The following is a 16,157-nucleotide window of genomic DNA, read 5'->3' as shown; positions in this document are numbered from 1 at the left end:
TGTCTGAGGGCTCATCTCTCTAGTACCTGAGGTCTCGGTCTCTACAGAACCTGGAGGCTCTTCTCTCTCTTACCTGAGGGTTCAGCCTCTCCCATGAAAGGTCTGGGAACAGGTTTGTGAAGAGGAAGAAACAGACCAAAAAGAGTCAGGTTGAAAGGGGATTTATTGGAAGAAGGAAAGAGTGCTCCAGGGAGAGGTTCACTAAAGAGGCCAGTGAAGTTGCGCCCATTGTGGTGCTGCATGGGCATCTTATAGGGCGATTTTGCTATCGTGAGATGGGCAGAATGGGATGAGGGAGTAAGAGCTTCTGCGCAAGCTGTTCCCAGATAGAAGCTTCTGGGAAAGTTGTTGCCAGATAAGAGTTTCTGGGTAAATTCTAGGAATTCTAAGGAATGAAAGAATCTCTAGGTGGTTTCCTGAGCCTTGCCTGCAGATGCTCGCCAGCAGGCCCTTCTACCCTGAGCCCCTGCACTGACCCCACACTCCATCTCTGGTACCCGAGGGCTCATCTCTCCCATACCTGAGGGCTCATCTCTCCTGTACCTAAGGGATCTTTTCTCCAATACCTGAAGGCTCAGTCTTTCACACCTGAGGACTCTGTCCCTCCAGTACCTGAGGGCTTGATCTCTCTAGTTCCCGAGGGTTCATCTCTCCCTTACCTGAGGGCTCATCTCTGTATCTGAGGACTCCATCTTTCTAGCACCTAGGACTCTGTCCCTCTAGTATCTCATCTCTCCCTTACCTGAGGGCTCCTCTCTCCATACCTGGGGGCTCTCCTGTGCCTGGGTAATTAGGTTTAGGGACTTTGGAAGGCTGCCTCATAGTTCACAATCTATCTCTCTTGTGTGATCAAACAGTACCACAGGGCAGCTTTGCTTGTGGGAGCCCCAGGTTCCCAGAGCACTGCTGGGGGCAAGTCCCAAGTACCCAATCCAGCAGGGTATGCCCCGCCCCCATCAAATCAAACCAACTCTCTCTGACCTTTGCATAACCATATGAGAAGTGAAAAAGATTAGAAGCTCGCCGGGCTTTCCCATTTCCCCCAGTGACGACCCTTAACCCTTTCCAGGAAGCTCCAGGGTTTGCCGGAGATGGTGTTGCTTACATTTGGATTGACTGCTTTATTACTCATCCCTCGTCCTGACGTCAGCCCCGCGGGATGGACTCAATTTCCTTCTTGGTTGGTGGCGAGTGTTAGGACTTTGCTCGCAGAGATCCCGCTCTGCAGAAAGCTCACAAGCTGCCCTGGTTGAGTTTCTCCTGCTGCCGAGTCTCCGTGATAAAGTGTCCGTCCAAGCTTGCTTCCCGCGCCCGACCGGTTCCTTCCCACCCTTAAACCCGGCGCCGCATGACGCGCCGCCCCCAGCCCGCCGAGCCCCAGCTCCAGGGTCGCGAAACCTCGGGTGCCAGGGCTTGTCCATCCTCCAGGGAGAGGGCCTCCCGCGGGGAGCTGTCCGGGCCGCGAGGCCGGCGGGCGGACCCCAGGCCCTCGCTACCGCCCGCTCGGAGCCCAGCGCCTCCCGGCGTCCCCCTGCCCGGTCCCCCGTCCCCGCCGCGCCCCACCACGCCCCTGCGCGCCCCGCGCCCATTGTGCGCCCCGCGCGGCGCCGGGCTGCGGGCGGGGCGGGGCCTGCGGGCGGAAGTGCCCGGGGCGCCGCTGGCCGCGATGGGTGCCCGGGGCGGGGGCGGCGGCCGCAGAGGCGGCGGAGGCGGCCGGGGCGGCGCGGGCGGGCGGCGCGGGTCGAGCGCCGGGTAGCGCCGCGCCGAGCGCGAGCCATGGCCCCGGCGCGGGGCGCGGGGGCCGCGGCAGGGCCGCTGCTGCTGCTGCTGCTGCTGGCTCGGGCGCCGCGCGCGACGGGCGGCGACAGCTGGAAGGGCGGTAAGCGGGCGCGGGCGGGGTGCGGGCGTCGCCGGGGCGCGGGCGGGGAGCGGGCGCCGCCGGGGCGAGGCCGGGATTCACCTGCGGGCACCTGTGCGCGCAGCTGTCCCGGCGCCCCGAGCGTGCCCGCGCCGGACCCGGAGTCACTGGGTCCTCGGGCGGGCGGACTCCGCGGCTGGACGAGGGAAGCAGGGCTGGGCACTGGGGCTCGGGGCCCCCATTTGCTCTTGGAGAGGGCAAAGTTGGCAGAAAGTTTAGCTCTGCGCACCCGTTCCTGGGGTGGGCCAGGAGAGCCGAGGGGCGGTGCCCGTCTGTGTTTGCCCCTGGGGGAAATGCCCACGCGCTGGCTAGGGGCCGACCCTTGCTCCCTGCTGCTTTCACCACGGGTCTCTAAGACTGTATGGGGTCGACCCATGGCCTCTGGGTCTCATGGCCTCTGTTCTGGGGAGCTCCCGTGTGTTGCGGGGCGTTGCTGGTGGGCCCGGATGCTGGTGGGGACTCGACTTTGTCCCTCGGCCCAGCTTGCCCTCTGAGGGACTGACCTTTCCGAGGTGACAGGTGTTTCTGCTCGGCTCAGTCTCCTGGAGAATGGCTGATCACCTCTCAGGCATGAACCACGCCAGTGCAATCCAGGGTACCTGCGTGGGACATGGGCAGGAGGCCTTCTCTCAGTTCTGTCTGAGGGTGCCCTCCAGCACATTGTAATCCCTCCAGTGCAGTCTTCAACTGGCAGGCTCAGGCTGCACACAGCAGGGACCTTCTAATTTGTGCATCTTCTGGCTCCTGGTGTACCTGGGGTTGGGGGGCTTGCCGACCGGCCACAGCCCCCCGAGGTCTTGCTGTGGGTCCACCCTCTGGGTCTGCTGCTCTGACCTCAGACTAGCGGAGCCAAAGGAAAGTCAGCTTTTCCCAAGGTGATTCCAAAGCAGAGCCAGCCGGCTGCTCACCTGGCTCAGCTGGAAGGCCCCAGCCTGCTGCCAGGGCACTGTGCCAGTCGACAAGGGTGCCCAGCTCCATGGCACACCCTACTGTGGTCTCTGCTATGCCCTCCACTCTCTTGCTCCTTCCTAAAGTGCCTCAACCTGTTCTTTCCCCCTCAGCTGAGAGGGGAAGCCGCTTTCAAGGTCATGGGTGTGAGGCTAGGGGAGCCTCCCTGCAACTCAGCTCAGCTAAGTGGGGACACAGAGTGCACAGGGTAGCCCATTTTGTGGAACTTGGGCAGCTGGGGTCTCTTAGGGAGCAGGGAGGGGTGGAGCAAGCAGGGACAGAAACTTCTGGACTTGACAAGCAATTGCAGGGCCTGCACTCTTATCCTGTGCCCAAGGGGGTGGGGGTGAGACTCAGGCTCCAGCCCCACTGCACCCCAGGACTCCTGGGACCATTGTCCAGGACCCCCCACTCTGCCCACTACCTGTGCCCTTCAGCCTCTGTTCGTCTGCCTTGTACGAACCTGGGCTGAGCTGGGGACTTCAGGCAGGTGCCAAGAGGCCACTGGGGGAGTGTGAAAAAGCTGAGGTGGGGCTGGAGTGCTAGCACGGTGGGTAGGGCGTTTGCCTTGCTCGCGGCCAACCCGGGTTCAATTCCCAGCATCCCATATGGTCCCCCGGGAACTGCCAGGAGTAATTCCTGAGTGCCAAGCCAGGAGAAAACCCTGAACATCGCCAGGTGTGACCCAAAAAGAAAAAAAAAAGCTGAGGCATTTGGGGTGGCAGTGCTGGAGCTGCCAGGGCCTGTTGATCTGGGAGCTGCTGGGGAGAAAGGGTGGAGAACGGGCTGGGGCTGCAGCATCTGAGCCTGTGACCCAGAGAGCACGTGTGTGTGCATGCGTGTGTATTGGGGGTATATGCACACGTGTGGTGGATAGGTATGTATATGAGTGTGCTGGACATATGGGTGTGTGCTGTGTCCTCGTGTGTGCCGGGTGTGTTCTATGCACATGCGTATGTGTATACATTTGGTGCGTGTGGATGTGTGTATGCCTGTGTGCATGCGTGCATGCATGTGCTGGTGCATGTGTCTATGTATATAGACACATGTGTGGGGTGGGCATGTAGGTGAGGGCTCTTGGACTTCATACTCGGAAGGGAAAGCTCGGCCCAGCTGGAGGTGGTGGTGGACAGGGACAGTGGCTTGTCCCAGCTTTGCACCAGCTGACTGCCCCTCTCCCCACAGACAGCAGGCTGGTGTCTGAGCAGTTCTCACAGACCCCGCAGAAGCTCTCTTTCTACAGCTGGTATGGCAGTGCCCGGCTCTTCCGCTTCCGGGTGCCCCCTGACACCATACTGCTGCGCTGGCTTCTGCAAGTGACGTGGAATGGCGGCCGCGCCTGCACACACTCAGAGGTCACCGTGTAGGTATCCGCCTCCCTGCTCTGCCCCATCCACCCCGCCCTGCCCCGCACCTGACCTGCCCTGCTCCGGCAGGTACTTCCGCTACGGTGCACCTCCAGTCATCAACCCACTGGGTGCCAGCTTCCCGCCCGATGCCTCCGTGCAGCCACCCTTCCAGCTCAAGATGGGGCAGAATGTGACCTCCCTCAACATCACCCAGCCAGCGCCAGGGGACTGGTTTCTGGCTGCCCACCTACCCCCCTCGGCCCAGAAGCTAGAGATGCAGGTGCGGCCGGGCCCCAGGGTGGAGGTGGCAGCCCTGGTGCAGAACTCAGGTGTGGGCCTGTCCCCAGATCCTGACCCAGTGCTGTCCCATGGTCACCTTCCCATTCCAGGGCACCTTTCCCTCCTGCTCCTGCGTGTTCCACCCTGAGCTGTTGATTGTGCGGGTGCTGGAGGCTTCCATCCTGGAGCCGGACATGCCTCTCCCACAGGTTCTCCTCTCCAGGCCCACCTACCTCAAGTAAGTGGGCACCCCGAGCCGTCGGAGGGGCAGCGCAGGGGGCCACGGTCGCCTCGATGTGTGGTGTGGGTGAGGAGCTGGGTCCCCGGCCTCAGGCCTTCTGGGAAGTGGTGTTGGGTGCCACAGCATGGCAGAACCCAGAGTGGGAGCAGGTAGTGCAGCCAGAGCTGATCTGCACTATTGGGCACAGAGTCTTTGTGCCCGAGTTCACACAGGAGCTACGGCTGGAGCTGCAGGGCTGCGCCACCAACGACAGCCTGGGCTGCCCCGTGCGCCTCACCGTGGGCTCCGCCACCCTGCCTGGCAACTTTCAGAAGGTGCTTACGTGCTCCAGCCCCATGCAGCACTGCCGCCTGCTGCTGCCCTCACCGCCCTGGAACAGGTGGTTGCAAGTGACGGCCCAGAGTGTGGCAGGGCCCCACGTGGCCGTGGCCTTCAGTGCCTTGGCTGCCCTCACAGGTGGGCTGCTGGGAGGCTGGGTGTCAGGCGGTTGTCCCCGCCTGGGACCCTCGGCCTCACTGCAGCTGTCTCTGCTTCTGGCAGCCTGCAAGCCCTGGAACATGAATGTCCAGCACTTCCTGCCGATCTGCAACCTGAACCAGACCTGTAATGCCTCCTCCCATCTGCTGCCCCCCATCCTGGGCTCCCTGGACCTGGGTGATGGCAGCCAGGAAAGCAGAGCCCACTTCTGCTTTGTGAACATCCCAGTCACGCGGGAGGATGTGGACGTGGTGTCGGTGCGCTTCCAGCCCCTGGACAGGCTCCCAGTGCTGGTGCGGCCGGACGTGCCTTCGGTGCTGCGGCTGCCCCTGCACACGGGAATGGACAGTGGGGGCTCCCTCACCATCTCTCTGCGAGCCAACAAGGTACTCGTTTCCACGGGTACCTCTGGGCTGGGGTGTGCGTCTCAGCGGCACTGTGCTGCCACGTCAGGGGTCCCTTTCCAATACCACAGTGACTGTCAGGTGTTAGGCCAGAAGGGGAGTGGCCGAGAGCCGGCTCAGTGGCTGGGGCTTGTGCTCTGCATGTGGGAGACTTGGGTTTGATTCCTGGGGCTACGTGGTCACCTAGCACCGTCACATGTCCCCAAACAGATGGGGCCTGCATGTGTGGGATGGGATGTGGCAGCCAGGGCAGTGGGCAGCTGGCTGGGGCAGCACCAGCACCACCCCCCCACCTCAAGCGCCCTTGCAGTGGTGTAGCCCGCCTCCTGGCCTGCTCCAGGGCTGATCCTACCTCCCTCCCCAGAGCGCCATCGCCAGGAATATGTCTGTGGTAGCGTGTGTGAATGCCGCCTCGCCCTTCCTCAGCTTCAACACCTCTCTAAACTGCACCACAGGTACTGCGACTGCGTCATGCCTGGCGGGCCCTTGCAGTCCTGGGCACAGAGGTGGCTGCCCCTCACGCCCACCTCCTGCCCTGCAGCCTTTTTCCAGGGCTCCCTGCTGTCTCTGAGCGCCTTGGCCCCCCAGGTCAGCCTCGTCATCCCCTACCCGGAGACAGACAACTGGTACCTCTCTCTGCAGCTCGTGTGTCCCCAGGCTGCTAAGTGAGTGAGGGCCAGCGGGGCAGGGAGTCCTGGCATTCAGGACCATGGACGGGGCAACCCACCTTCTCACAAACACCATGGGGACAGCTGTCTTAGGGAGGAACGAGGGGCACTTCTGCACCTGGTCACTCTTCCTCCATGGCAGCCCTAGGAGCCAGGGTGCCTAGACCCACCAGTACACAACCCTAAGGTTGGAGAGGAGGCTCTGTGGTAAGGTGACTTCTGCAAGATCTGGCAGCACAGAAAAGACCAGAACAAAATGGGACACAAGTCGGGGAGAGTTCAGAATAGTGCACAGGTTTGGCTTTGCATGTGGGACGCGCTGAGCACTGAGCCAGGAGTAGTCCCTGACCCCTGTCAGGTGTGGCCCAGAAACCAAAAGAAAGAAAACAAAGACCAGCCAAACAAGACAGAAAGTGAGGCCGGCTGCTTGGCCTGGCCAGAGGGTTCATGTTCTCCAGGCTTGGGCACGGGCCTCCGTGCTGGGCTCCCGTGTCTGGAAGTCTGCTGAGAGCACCGTTGAGGGACAGCCAGCCTATCTGCGGCCCCTTCCTTGCAGGGAGTGTGAGCAGGCTGTGGTCCTCGTGGAAACCACCTTGCACTTGGTGCCCTGTCTGAATGACTGCGGGCCCTATGGCCACTGCCTCCTACTGCGCAGACATGGCTACCTGTACGCAGGCTGCAGCTGCAAGGCAGGTGAGCGCCAGGCTATTGCCTCCGGAGCCTCCCCAAGCCTCCCGCCTGCGCCTCCCTCTGGGAGCCTCACCAGCTCTGCTGAGGCTGGAGAACACGCGCAGGACCAGGAGACACGCCTCCTGCCCTCTCCCCATGGACGCACAGGCAGGTGCCTCGGGGACGGCGCCACCACCTGGCCTTGCCTCCTGTCCATACCTGCCTGCACGTCCCATCCCCTCACCTCTCCGGGCCAGTCACCACCTGCCCATGCTTGCTTGGATCCACTGCACTTGCCTGCCCCTCCCTTGTTGCTCCGTGTCCCGTTACATAGCTGCTACACTTGCTCGCTTGTCTCCACACCTGCCCTGTGTTACCTGTATCATACCTGCCTACACCGGCTCATTGCCTAGCCACACCTGTCTAGTCCTGATCCCCACCTCTCCCATATTTGTACACTGCCCCTATCTGTCTATATCTGCCCCCTCACTTTTCTATTACTGTTCACACCTGCTCATTACTGACCTGCAACTGTTCCACACATGTTCAGGCCTGTTTGCACCTGGTTATGTCTGTCCTGTATCTGTTATGCATGTCTCACACCTGCCATACCTGTCCCAGATCTATTACACACCTGTCTTAACACCTGTCCTGTACCTGTTTAGACCCGTGGCCTCTGGTCTCTACCTTTTCACTTCTGTTCCATATCTGTTGCACACCTGTCTCGTATCTGCTATCCCCTCTCCACCTTTCTCTGCTATACTGTATCTGCTCCTGCTCCACACCTGCCCCGCATCTGCCCAATTCTGCCCTGACTGAGGGTCATCTTAGAAGCTACTGGTGAAGGATGGGCCTGAGGCTGGTAGCCCTCCCCAAGCCTGACACAGCCCTGGGCCTCAACTGCCCCAGGCTGGCGCGGGTGGAGCTGCACAGACAACAGCACGGCTCAGACGCTGGCCCAACAGACAGCGGCCACACTGCTGCTCACCCTCAGCAACCTCTTGTTCCTGGCCCCCATCGCCGTGTCCCTGCGCCGCTCTCTCCTGGTGGAGGCCTCTGTCTACACCTACACCATGTTCTTCTCCACGGTAGGCGGATCTGCTCCCACGGGGGTGGGGCTAGGGGCGCGCCCGGCGCGGTAGCCCCGCCCATCGGGTCTCTCTTGGGGCGGGGCTAGGGGCGGTATCCCCGCCCCATGGCTATACTGCACTTGCTCGCGGGGGGCGGGGCTGGGGGGAACTCTGCGCAGTAACCCCGCCCATCGGGTCTCTCTTGGGGCGGGGCTAGGGGAGGTATTCCCGCCCCACGGCTACACTGCGCTTGCTCACGGGGGCGGGGCTGGGGGGGGAACTCTGCACAGTAACCCCGCCCATCGGGTCTCGCTTGGGGCGGGGCTAGGGGCGGTATCCCCGCCCCATGGCTACACTGCACTTGCTCGCGGGGGGCGGGGCTAGGGCGGACTCGGCGCGGTAACCCCGCCCCCGTTACACCACGCCTGCGCTGGTGCGGGGCTAGGGTTGGGCCCGGCTCGGTGACTCTGCTCCTTGGCTACCCTGCGTCTGCTCGCGGGGGCGGGGCTAGGGGCGGGCCCGGCGCGGAGGCCCAGCCTCACGGTTACGCCACGCCTCCCGCTCCCGGGGGCGGGCCTGGTGCCATGATCCTGTCCCACAGTTCTACCACGCCTGCGACCAGCCCGGGAAGGCCGTGTTCTGCATCCTCAGCTATGATACTCTGCAATTCTGCGACTTCCTGGGCTCCAGCGTCGCGATCTGGGTCACCATTCTCTGCATGGCCCGGCTGAAGGCAGGCCTGAAATATGTGAGTCACCCCAACACTAGGTCTGGCTTCGGGGCAACAGGTCCTCCAAAGAAACCAGGAAGAGCGACTGGTCGAATCTCCTGAAGCCCTGCCGCCTGACTAAGAGACAGGACAAGGTCAGGTGCCGGCCTTGCACGTGACCAACTCTGGCACCACATGGGGTCCCCTGAGCCCCTCCAGGAGTGACTCCTGAGCACAGCCAGGAGAAAGCCCTGAGTTTCCTCAGGGCGTATGATTTCCAAACAAAACCCAGCTTTGAGTGAGAGCAGGAAGCTTGCTTTGCAGGTGGCCCACACAGGTTTGTTCCTGGAATCCCATAAAGTCCCTGAGTCTGCCAGGAATGATTCCTGATTACAGAGCCACGAGTAAATCCTGAGCACCGCTGGGTATGGCCCCCAAATCAAAATATAAACAAAACCCAGTCTTACTAACCCGCTGGATGAGTTGCCTTAGAAGGGATACTGCTTGCTGTGGGGAGCCCAGCTGGTCACAGGCAGAGGCTGTCAGCACAGGAAGGTGGGGACCCCAGCCTAATGCCAGGCCTACTTGAGAAGCTCCTGGAGGTGCTTCTTGTGCTTCAGGGCCCTGAATGAGGCTTTCCTGTGGCAGCCAGACCTGCCTGATACTCCCCTGTGTTCCTCCCCAGCCTGCTGCATGGTTCTGAGAGCCACTGCATTTTATTTATTTTTTTATTATTTTTTTTCTTTTTGGGTCACACCCGGCGATGCACAGGGGTTACTCCTGGCTCTGCACTTAGGAATTACCCCTGGCGGGACTCAGGGGACCATATGGGATGCTGGGAATTGAATCCGGGTTGGCCGTGTGCAAGGCAAACGCCCTACCTGCTGTACTATTGCTCCAGCCCCAGAGCCACTGCATTTTAATCAGTGGGCCTGACTGCACAAACGGCAGGCGCCTCATGTTGGCAGGAGTGGGCTGCACCTTGCCAGGAAGCACCTACATTTGCACACAGAAACTGGTTTGATCACAATTCCTGTGATTGGGGGTCTCGACTTGTGACTTGCAAGCACAAGTACATACAAGAGACAGAGTTTGGGTGGAGCGGGGTAGGACAGTGGAGCAGGTCAAGGGATGACCATTGGTCTGGGTCGCCTGCTACAGGCTCCCTAACCTAGAACGTCTGTGGATGTGCAGGTCCTCTATCTCCTGGGCTCACTGATCATCGCCATGTCCCTGCAGATGTCCCGCCAGGGCCTCTGGAACACGCTCGGGCCTTCCCTCTTTGCCATAGTGATCATGGTGACCATGTGGGTAAGGATGGGATGGGGCCGGCCAGTGCTTCTGCTCAGAGTGAATGGGAAGAGAGCCTGGCCCTTTAGGTGGGATGAGGGTGGCTGCTGCTGCTCAGGCCTGAGGACTCTTCAGACTACTTGGGGCCCCAGTGCCCTCTCCAAGCTGCTAAGCCCTGACAGGGCCCCTGGGCTCTGCTCCCACAACTCATGTGCCAACAGTCGCCTCCTGTGCCCCCAGGTGTATCGTTGTGGGCGCCGACATCACTGCTACCCTCCGTCGTGGCAGCGCTGGGCCTTCTACCTCCTTCCAGGCATTTCCATGGCCACCGTTGCCCTGGCCATCTTCATCTTCATGACCACCAGTGACAACTACTACTACATGCACAGCCTGTGGCATATGCTCCTGGCAGGCAGCGCTGCTGTGCTACTGCCCCCCAGTGAGGAGCCCATAGGGCGCTGGGCCTGTTCACAGAAGCTCACCTGCACCCATGACCCCTGCACCAGCCACCGGGAGGAGTTGTATGCAGTCACCTGACGCCATAGCTGGGCTTGTCCAGACCAGCTCCCACAGAATAAACTTGGCCTGAGCACACTCCTTTGCTCTCCCCTGAACCGAGGGGTCTTCCCGGATTTACCACTCCCCACAGCTTATGGCAGCCCGCCAGTGTGCCATGCCGGGACCCTGGGGCAAGGGGCTTGAACTGTGATGGTGACTGGGTGCCATGGGAGGTGCAGAAAGACCCACTGACCGGTCCCTCTGACTCATCTGCTGTAAGCAGCTCTGGGGTACCTCACCACATGGGCACCCACCCTTGGGGGCCTGGGCCTTGTCTGGGGGGTCTCCCCTTGGGTGGCTGCAGCAGTGGGAGTGCTGCTGTCCCTTGCTGCTGCCCAAAGTTGAAGGGGGACCAGTGCCCCAACTTTCCCTTCTCTGGGGCCAGCAGGCGTTTCCAGAAGGCACAGTGGAGAGACACGATGTCGCCCACACTCTGGGGCTCCCTCTCCCACCCCCCCACCCCGTCTGGCCTGGCCTCCATAGGGTGGGGGCAGTCCCCGCAGTCACCCCGCACGTGACCACCAAAGCTTCTATAGGCTTGTAAAAGGAAAATATTTATATAAGGTATTTTGGAGGGATGAACATTTTGAGACATTAAAGCATATTTTCCTGTAGCTCTGGTTTCTGCATCATTGTTCCATGTAACACTCCGCTGTGGTACTTCCAGGTTCCCGCTCTGCTTTGCGGCGGGGGCGGGGCGAGGCGCGGACGGACGGGCCCGGCAGCCAGTCGGCGGCGAGCGGAGGAGGGCGCCTGCGGCTTCCGGTTCCGGCGGCGGCGCTCGCAGGCGGCGCGCTGCCGCGGCGGCTTCCCGGTGCCCCGATGCCGCTGCACAAGTTCCCGGTGCACCTGTGGCCGCGGCTGCGGCTGCGCGAGGGCCTCGGCTCTCGCCTGCCCGCCCACTACCTGCGCTCGCTGGAGGACGAGCCGGCGCCCGCGCCGGTCCACTACCGGCCGCACGGGACCCGGTTCAAGGTCAACCCCCGGAACGGGCAGCGCGAGCGCGTGGAGGACGTGCCCATTCCCCTGTACCGGCCCCGCGAGGCCCAGCTGGGGCTGTGGGGCGGCGAGGGCTGGATCCTGGGCCAACGGTACGTCAACGACGACAAGGTGGGTGAGGCTGGAGCCCGGCCCCCCGACACCCGCGGGCGACGCGGGCCAAGGGGGAGGGGAGGTCTGCAGCCCCGTGGGGGAGTGGACCCTCAGGCCCGCGGGCTCTCACTCTGCAGCTGTCCAAACGGGTGAAGAAGGTGTGGAAGCCACAGCTGTTCCAGCGGGAGCTCTACAGCGAGATCCTGGACCGGACCTTCACCGTCACGGTGACCTCGCGCACCCTGGACCTCATAGACGAGGCCTTTGGCTTTGACTTTTACATTCTCAAGGCAAGTGCAGGCCAGTGCCAAGGGCCATGGCGTGGGCTGTGGGAGTCTGGCCCCCTCCACCCTCTAGCCCCTGAGCCAGTTTGCTGCCCCAGGGCGCCAGGCCCCATGCACAATCTCCCCTAGACCCCCAAGCAGGACCTGTGCTCCAAGTTCGGGATGGACCTGAAGCGAGGTATGCTGCTGCGGCTCGCCCGCCAGGACCCCCAGCTGCACCCTGAGGATCCCGCCAGGAGGGCTGCCATCTACGACAAGTACAAGGTGGGGCTGGCTCCCTCGCTACTCCACCCCAGCCTGGCCACCCCAGCTGGCCCCTCACCTGTCCCCTCTCTGTTTCTGCCAAGTAGGACTTCACCATCCCCGAGGCAGAGGCTGAGTGGGTAGGGCTGACGCTGGTGGAGGCTCTGGAGAAGCAGCGGCTCCTGGAGGAGAAGGTGAGAGTGTGCCCGCTGCGGCCGGGCCCCGTGCCCTTGGCTTCCTCACCCCCTGCTGCATGTCTCTTTGGTGGCTCCTCTGCCTTTGGGGGTGGTCACAGGGCTGCCCTCTCTTTGGCCTGTATCTGATCATGGGCCCTGGAGGCAGGGAAGCTAGGAGGCTGTGTGGGCAGCACTGGCTGGGTTGCAGGTCCAGACCCAGCTCTCAGCCTCACTGGTCCTTGGCTCATCCTGCAGGCCCCCGTCCCGCTGTTCAAGGTCTACGCAGAGGAGCTGATCCGGCGGCTTCAGCAGCAGGCACTATCGGAGCCAGCGCTGATGACGAAGAGGCCCAGCCCAAAGTGACAGGAGAGGCTGTCCCCCCCCCCCCCCCCCCCCCACAGCTTTGGGGAGCCGTTCTAGAGCCTGTGCCCAGCATGGCAGAGCTTGATGGAGACTCCCCACACCCCTCTCCCGGGCAGGGAGTACACCCAGAGCTGTCCTGGCACTGTGCGCTGCTATCTCAGCACCAGTTACGGGACCTGGACATGGCAGAGGCGGTGGTCCAGGCAGCTGGGCACTGGGGCCAGGGTCACTTTGGTGTTGTCTTCAGGAGAGTCTGTCCTAGTGGTTGGTTTCCTGCAGTGGGGCTAGATGGTACTTGCCCTTCCAGTTCAGCATCCTTTCTGTTCTAGAACATTCTCCCAAGCAAAGCAGCTGGCCAAGGTCTGAGAATGTTTCCACTGTCTGCCCACCTGCTCTTCAAGGCCCAGACACTGGCAGCAGTGCTGGACCTGGATAGTTGGGGGCTGGGGAGCCCCTGCCTTTAATGGGGTCTGGCTGCAGGTGCAAGGCTGGGCAGGCTCCCCACAGCCTTCCCTGCTCCAAGTTGGGGCTCCAGACAACCCTTACCCAGAATGCCAACACTGAGATCTCTTCTGACCTCTCAGGGGACAGGGAGGGCTTCTTTGGACTCTTTTTGTGACAGATCGGGTGGGGCCATGGAAACAGCAGCACTTAGTTCCGAGGATGAGGGCTGGAGAGAGTCTGTGGGGCCGGATCCCTGGGTTAGTACCAGTGTCTCCTCACAGCTGGGGTACAGGGAGCAGTTTCCAGCTCCAATCAGGGGTACTCACATTTCATGTTTTTTTTTGGGGGTTTTTTTTTTTTTTTTTTTTTGCATTCTTGGGTCACACCCGGCAATGCAAAGGAGTTACTTCTTGTTTCATACACTCAGAAATCACTCCTGGCGGTGCTCGGGGGACCATATGGGATGCCGGGAATCGAGCCTGGGTCGACCGTGTGCAAGGCAATGCCTTACTTGCTGTGCCGTTGCTCCAGCCCCTCACATTTCATCTTTTGCCACGTTTTACTAAAAGGAAGCGTTGCCCATCCTCGCCAGCCCAGGTCTGATGGCCGCCAGTCCCCTCAGTCCTGACTTGGTTAAACCAAAGTCCCCATTCCACTCTCCACCCACTGCTTTCACTGGGGGATGATCCACGACCATCCCAGGTCCTTCTATCAGCTCCTTCACCCTCTTCCTCAGTTGCTCTTTCAGCCATAGTTAAAGCTGTAGGTGAGAAACTGCCTTGCTTGCAGCCAACCCACTTTCATGCCCCAGCACCACATAAAGCCCCCCCTGCCCACCAAGAGTGATTCCCCAATCGGAGCTAGACCCTCAGCACTGCCAGGTGTGGCCCAAAAAAAAGCCTACAAAATAAAATAAAGCGTATTGGTGGAAGGAACTTCCAGTTTGATCACTGGCTTCGTTTTCTGGCTCCTGGGGGGGAGGGGGGGGCTCCTGGTAGGGCCACTAGAGAGTGGATGGGGCCCTAGTCACTTGGGCTGGCTTGTGACCCTGCATCTGTGGAAGAGCTTTCCAGCCTGCGATGTACCCAGGAGGCTGGTCCACTAGGAACAGCAGTTCCAGCTGTGACTGACAATCTGGGGGGAATCTGGTGTGATAGGGTACTCGGGCTCAGAGAGCTGGCACATGCCCCCGTAAGCCATGAGTACCCAGATTCAGTGATTGGGAGCTGCTTTCCTCACCACCTCCAAGCGTGCCTTTGTCCTCTGACCCTGAACCCCTACATCTCCTGACTTGCTTTTGGGTGGTAGGTAATTCTGGCCTAGGTGAGGCCTGCAGGAGCCCAGGCCATGCAGAACCCATGGGGGTCTTGCAGGACCTTCCCCGGCTCTCAGACAAGCCCTGTCTCCTGTGAGTTGGGGGTCCAGTGTCCAGCGCCCTTCTGCCAAGGATATAGGGCTGGGAGGAAGGCTCATGAGGGTCATTCAGCAGCCGCAGGGCCTGCACTGTCACTGTGGATCTCAAGAAAGGCAGAAGGACCCACCTGGGACTAGGATGGTGTCAGGTGTGCTGGCTGTGCGCTGGCATGTACACTCTGCTCTCGCAGAGAAGCACTGAGTGGGAGGCCGTGTGGAAGAGGCTACAGTGGGCCTGGGTAGAGACGCGGCTGCTCCCGCATCGTGGAGGGGAGCGAGGACACAGACTCGAACACATGGCTTTAGCACAGCAGTGTGGACAGAGCAAGGCCTGTGGGGCATCAGGCCAGCTCCCTTGAGCCCAAGTTGGTATGAACATGTTCTTGACAGGTGAGATACAGGATGGGTTGGCAGGCAGAGAAAAAGCAGGTGGGCCCCCAGCTCCCTGTTTTCTGTGTTGGGGGCCCTGCCCCTTCCCCACTACTTGCCGTAAGATTGGGCTCTGTCTTTAGTCCCTGGGGCAAGCCTGACCTGCGGTCCTGTAGCAGAGGCTGTGAGGACAGGTCATTCCCTTGTTCGGAATCAGACAAGACACAGAGCTGCCTGGAACATGTCTGAAGGAAGTGATGGAACATGACGTGATAACATTCAACAGCTGCTACAGGAGCAGTTACCATCCAGTCTTGTCACCCTGACCTAAGGGGGGGCCTTGGCCATGTCCCACCCCACCGCCGGCACCGCCCGCTCCCTCTGCAGCCAGGAGTAGCTGGGGGTGGGTGGTGGTAGTGTCTAAAGGGGCTGGTTGCCATGGCTACCATAGGGTTCTGAGTCGTCATCTGCTCCCTGCCTCAGCCAATCGGTGGTGGGAGCCGGAGCTGCAGCCCAGAGTCACGCTTCTTCCTCCCAGCACACAGTGGCCAAGAGCAGGGACCTGGAGTGGTTGGAAGTGCTGGACGTGCAGCCAGGCTCAGCATGGCGGACCCCAGGATGGTGGGGTGCAAGCCAGCACGCGGAGCCAGGCAGGTGAGGTAAGCCAGGAAGAGGGTGGGTGCACGGGCGGACAGGCACACAGGCAGGCATGCTCCCTGTTGCCATTGTTCTTTGGCCAAGGCCCTGCCCTGGGCTCACCCTGCCCTTCTCCCTTGCACATACATATGCACCCTGGCCCAGGGGCCTCTTCCCAAATGACCCAGGCAGGTTCCTGGGAAGAGAAATGAGACTGCACAGGGCAGGATGAAGCCCACCGCACAGTGGTCCCGAAAGCTGCCGCCGCCGCCGCCTTTCATGTCAGATTTCGCATCGAGGCGGCATCAAAGACCCCCAGCCGGCCACCCTTCTCTCGGGCCAGGCAGTAAGCCATGTCCGGTCAGTGCAGTTTAAGGACCATGTTTTTCGAGAAGAAAAAAGCGAAGCCGAGTGCAGAGAAGATTATCTGTGTATGCGGGGAGTGGCCGGCCCAGGACGGATCAGAACGCGAGGTCCTGCCGGCTGGGACTTCAGAGGCTGCTGTGCCTAAAAGCTTAGGTGTGGTGTGTTCTTTGGAGATCAAAGGGGACATGCAT

The 16,157-nt window shown here is 61.2% G+C and overlaps 2 protein-coding genes across 4 annotated transcripts; both read left to right on the top strand.

Moving 5' to 3' along the window:
- The first annotated feature begins 1,746 nt into the window (after nucleotides 1–1,746).
- On the top strand, nucleotides 1,747–11,194 carry PGAP6 (post-GPI attachment to proteins 6). 3 transcript variants are annotated; one of them, XM_056135141.1, is made up of 13 exons: nucleotides 1,751–1,879; nucleotides 4,052–4,229; nucleotides 4,303–4,495; nucleotides 4,605–4,732; nucleotides 4,923–5,191; nucleotides 5,276–5,598; nucleotides 5,981–6,071; nucleotides 6,158–6,281; nucleotides 6,841–6,977; nucleotides 7,863–8,041; nucleotides 8,625–8,771; nucleotides 9,927–10,043; nucleotides 10,263–11,194. In XM_056135141.1, the coding sequence occupies exons 1-13, from the start codon at nucleotides 1,777–1,779 to the stop codon at nucleotides 10,557–10,559; spliced, it is 2,286 nt and encodes a 761-aa protein (XP_055991116.1). In that variant the 5' UTR covers nucleotides 1,751–1,776; the 3' UTR covers nucleotides 10,560–11,194. The 3 variants fall into 3 exon arrangements, with proteins under 3 accessions (XP_055991119.1, XP_055991117.1, XP_055991116.1); XM_056135144.1 differs by lacking the exon at nucleotides 10,263–11,194 and having other exon boundaries at nucleotides 1,747–1,879; nucleotides 8,625–8,887; nucleotides 9,927–10,040; XM_056135142.1 differs by lacking the exon at nucleotides 9,927–10,043 and having other exon boundaries at nucleotides 1,750–1,879.
- A 170-nt stretch (nucleotides 11,195–11,364) lies between these two features.
- On the top strand, nucleotides 11,365–13,523 carry MRPL28 (mitochondrial ribosomal protein L28). The gene is made up of 5 exons (XM_056135174.1): nucleotides 11,365–11,690; nucleotides 11,810–11,962; nucleotides 12,086–12,220; nucleotides 12,307–12,393; nucleotides 12,631–13,523. Exons 1-5 carry the CDS (start codon nucleotides 11,403–11,405, stop codon nucleotides 12,736–12,738), a joined length of 771 nt encoding a protein of 256 aa, XP_055991149.1. The 5' UTR covers nucleotides 11,365–11,402; the 3' UTR covers nucleotides 12,739–13,523.
- Nucleotides 13,524–16,157: the final 2,634 nt, after the last annotated feature.

This window comes from Sorex fumeus, unplaced genomic scaffold (genome assembly GCF_029834395.1).
Source record: "Sorex fumeus unplaced genomic scaffold, SorFum_2.1 ptg000110l, whole genome shotgun sequence".
NCBI lineage: Eukaryota > Metazoa > Chordata > Mammalia > Eulipotyphla > Soricidae > Sorex > Sorex fumeus.
Note: the sequence above shows the minus strand (reverse complement) of the source record. Positions and strands in the feature narration are given on the sequence as shown.

Excerpts from the sequence above, each read along its gene's own strand:
- PGAP6 (XM_056135141.1), top strand. The coding sequence starts at position 1,777 with ATGGCCCCGGCGCGGGGCGCGGGGGCCGCGGCAGGGCCGCTGCTGCTG. Across the intron at positions 4,230-4,302 it reads ACACACTCAGAGGTCACCGT|GTACTTCCGCTACGGTGCAC; the intron begins GTAGGTATCCGC and ends CTGCTCCGGCAG. Across the intron at positions 5,192-5,275 it reads TGCCTTGGCTGCCCTCACAG|CCTGCAAGCCCTGGAACATG; the intron begins GTGGGCTGCTGG and ends TGCTTCTGGCAG.
- MRPL28 (XM_056135174.1), top strand. The coding sequence starts at position 11,403 with ATGCCGCTGCACAAGTTCCCGGTGCACCTGTGGCCGCGGCTGCGGCTG. Across the intron at positions 11,963-12,085 it reads TTGACTTTTACATTCTCAAG|ACCCCCAAGCAGGACCTGTG; the intron begins GCAAGTGCAGGC and ends AATCTCCCCTAG. Across the intron at positions 12,394-12,630 it reads AGCGGCTCCTGGAGGAGAAG|GCCCCCGTCCCGCTGTTCAA; the intron begins GTGAGAGTGTGC and ends CTCATCCTGCAG.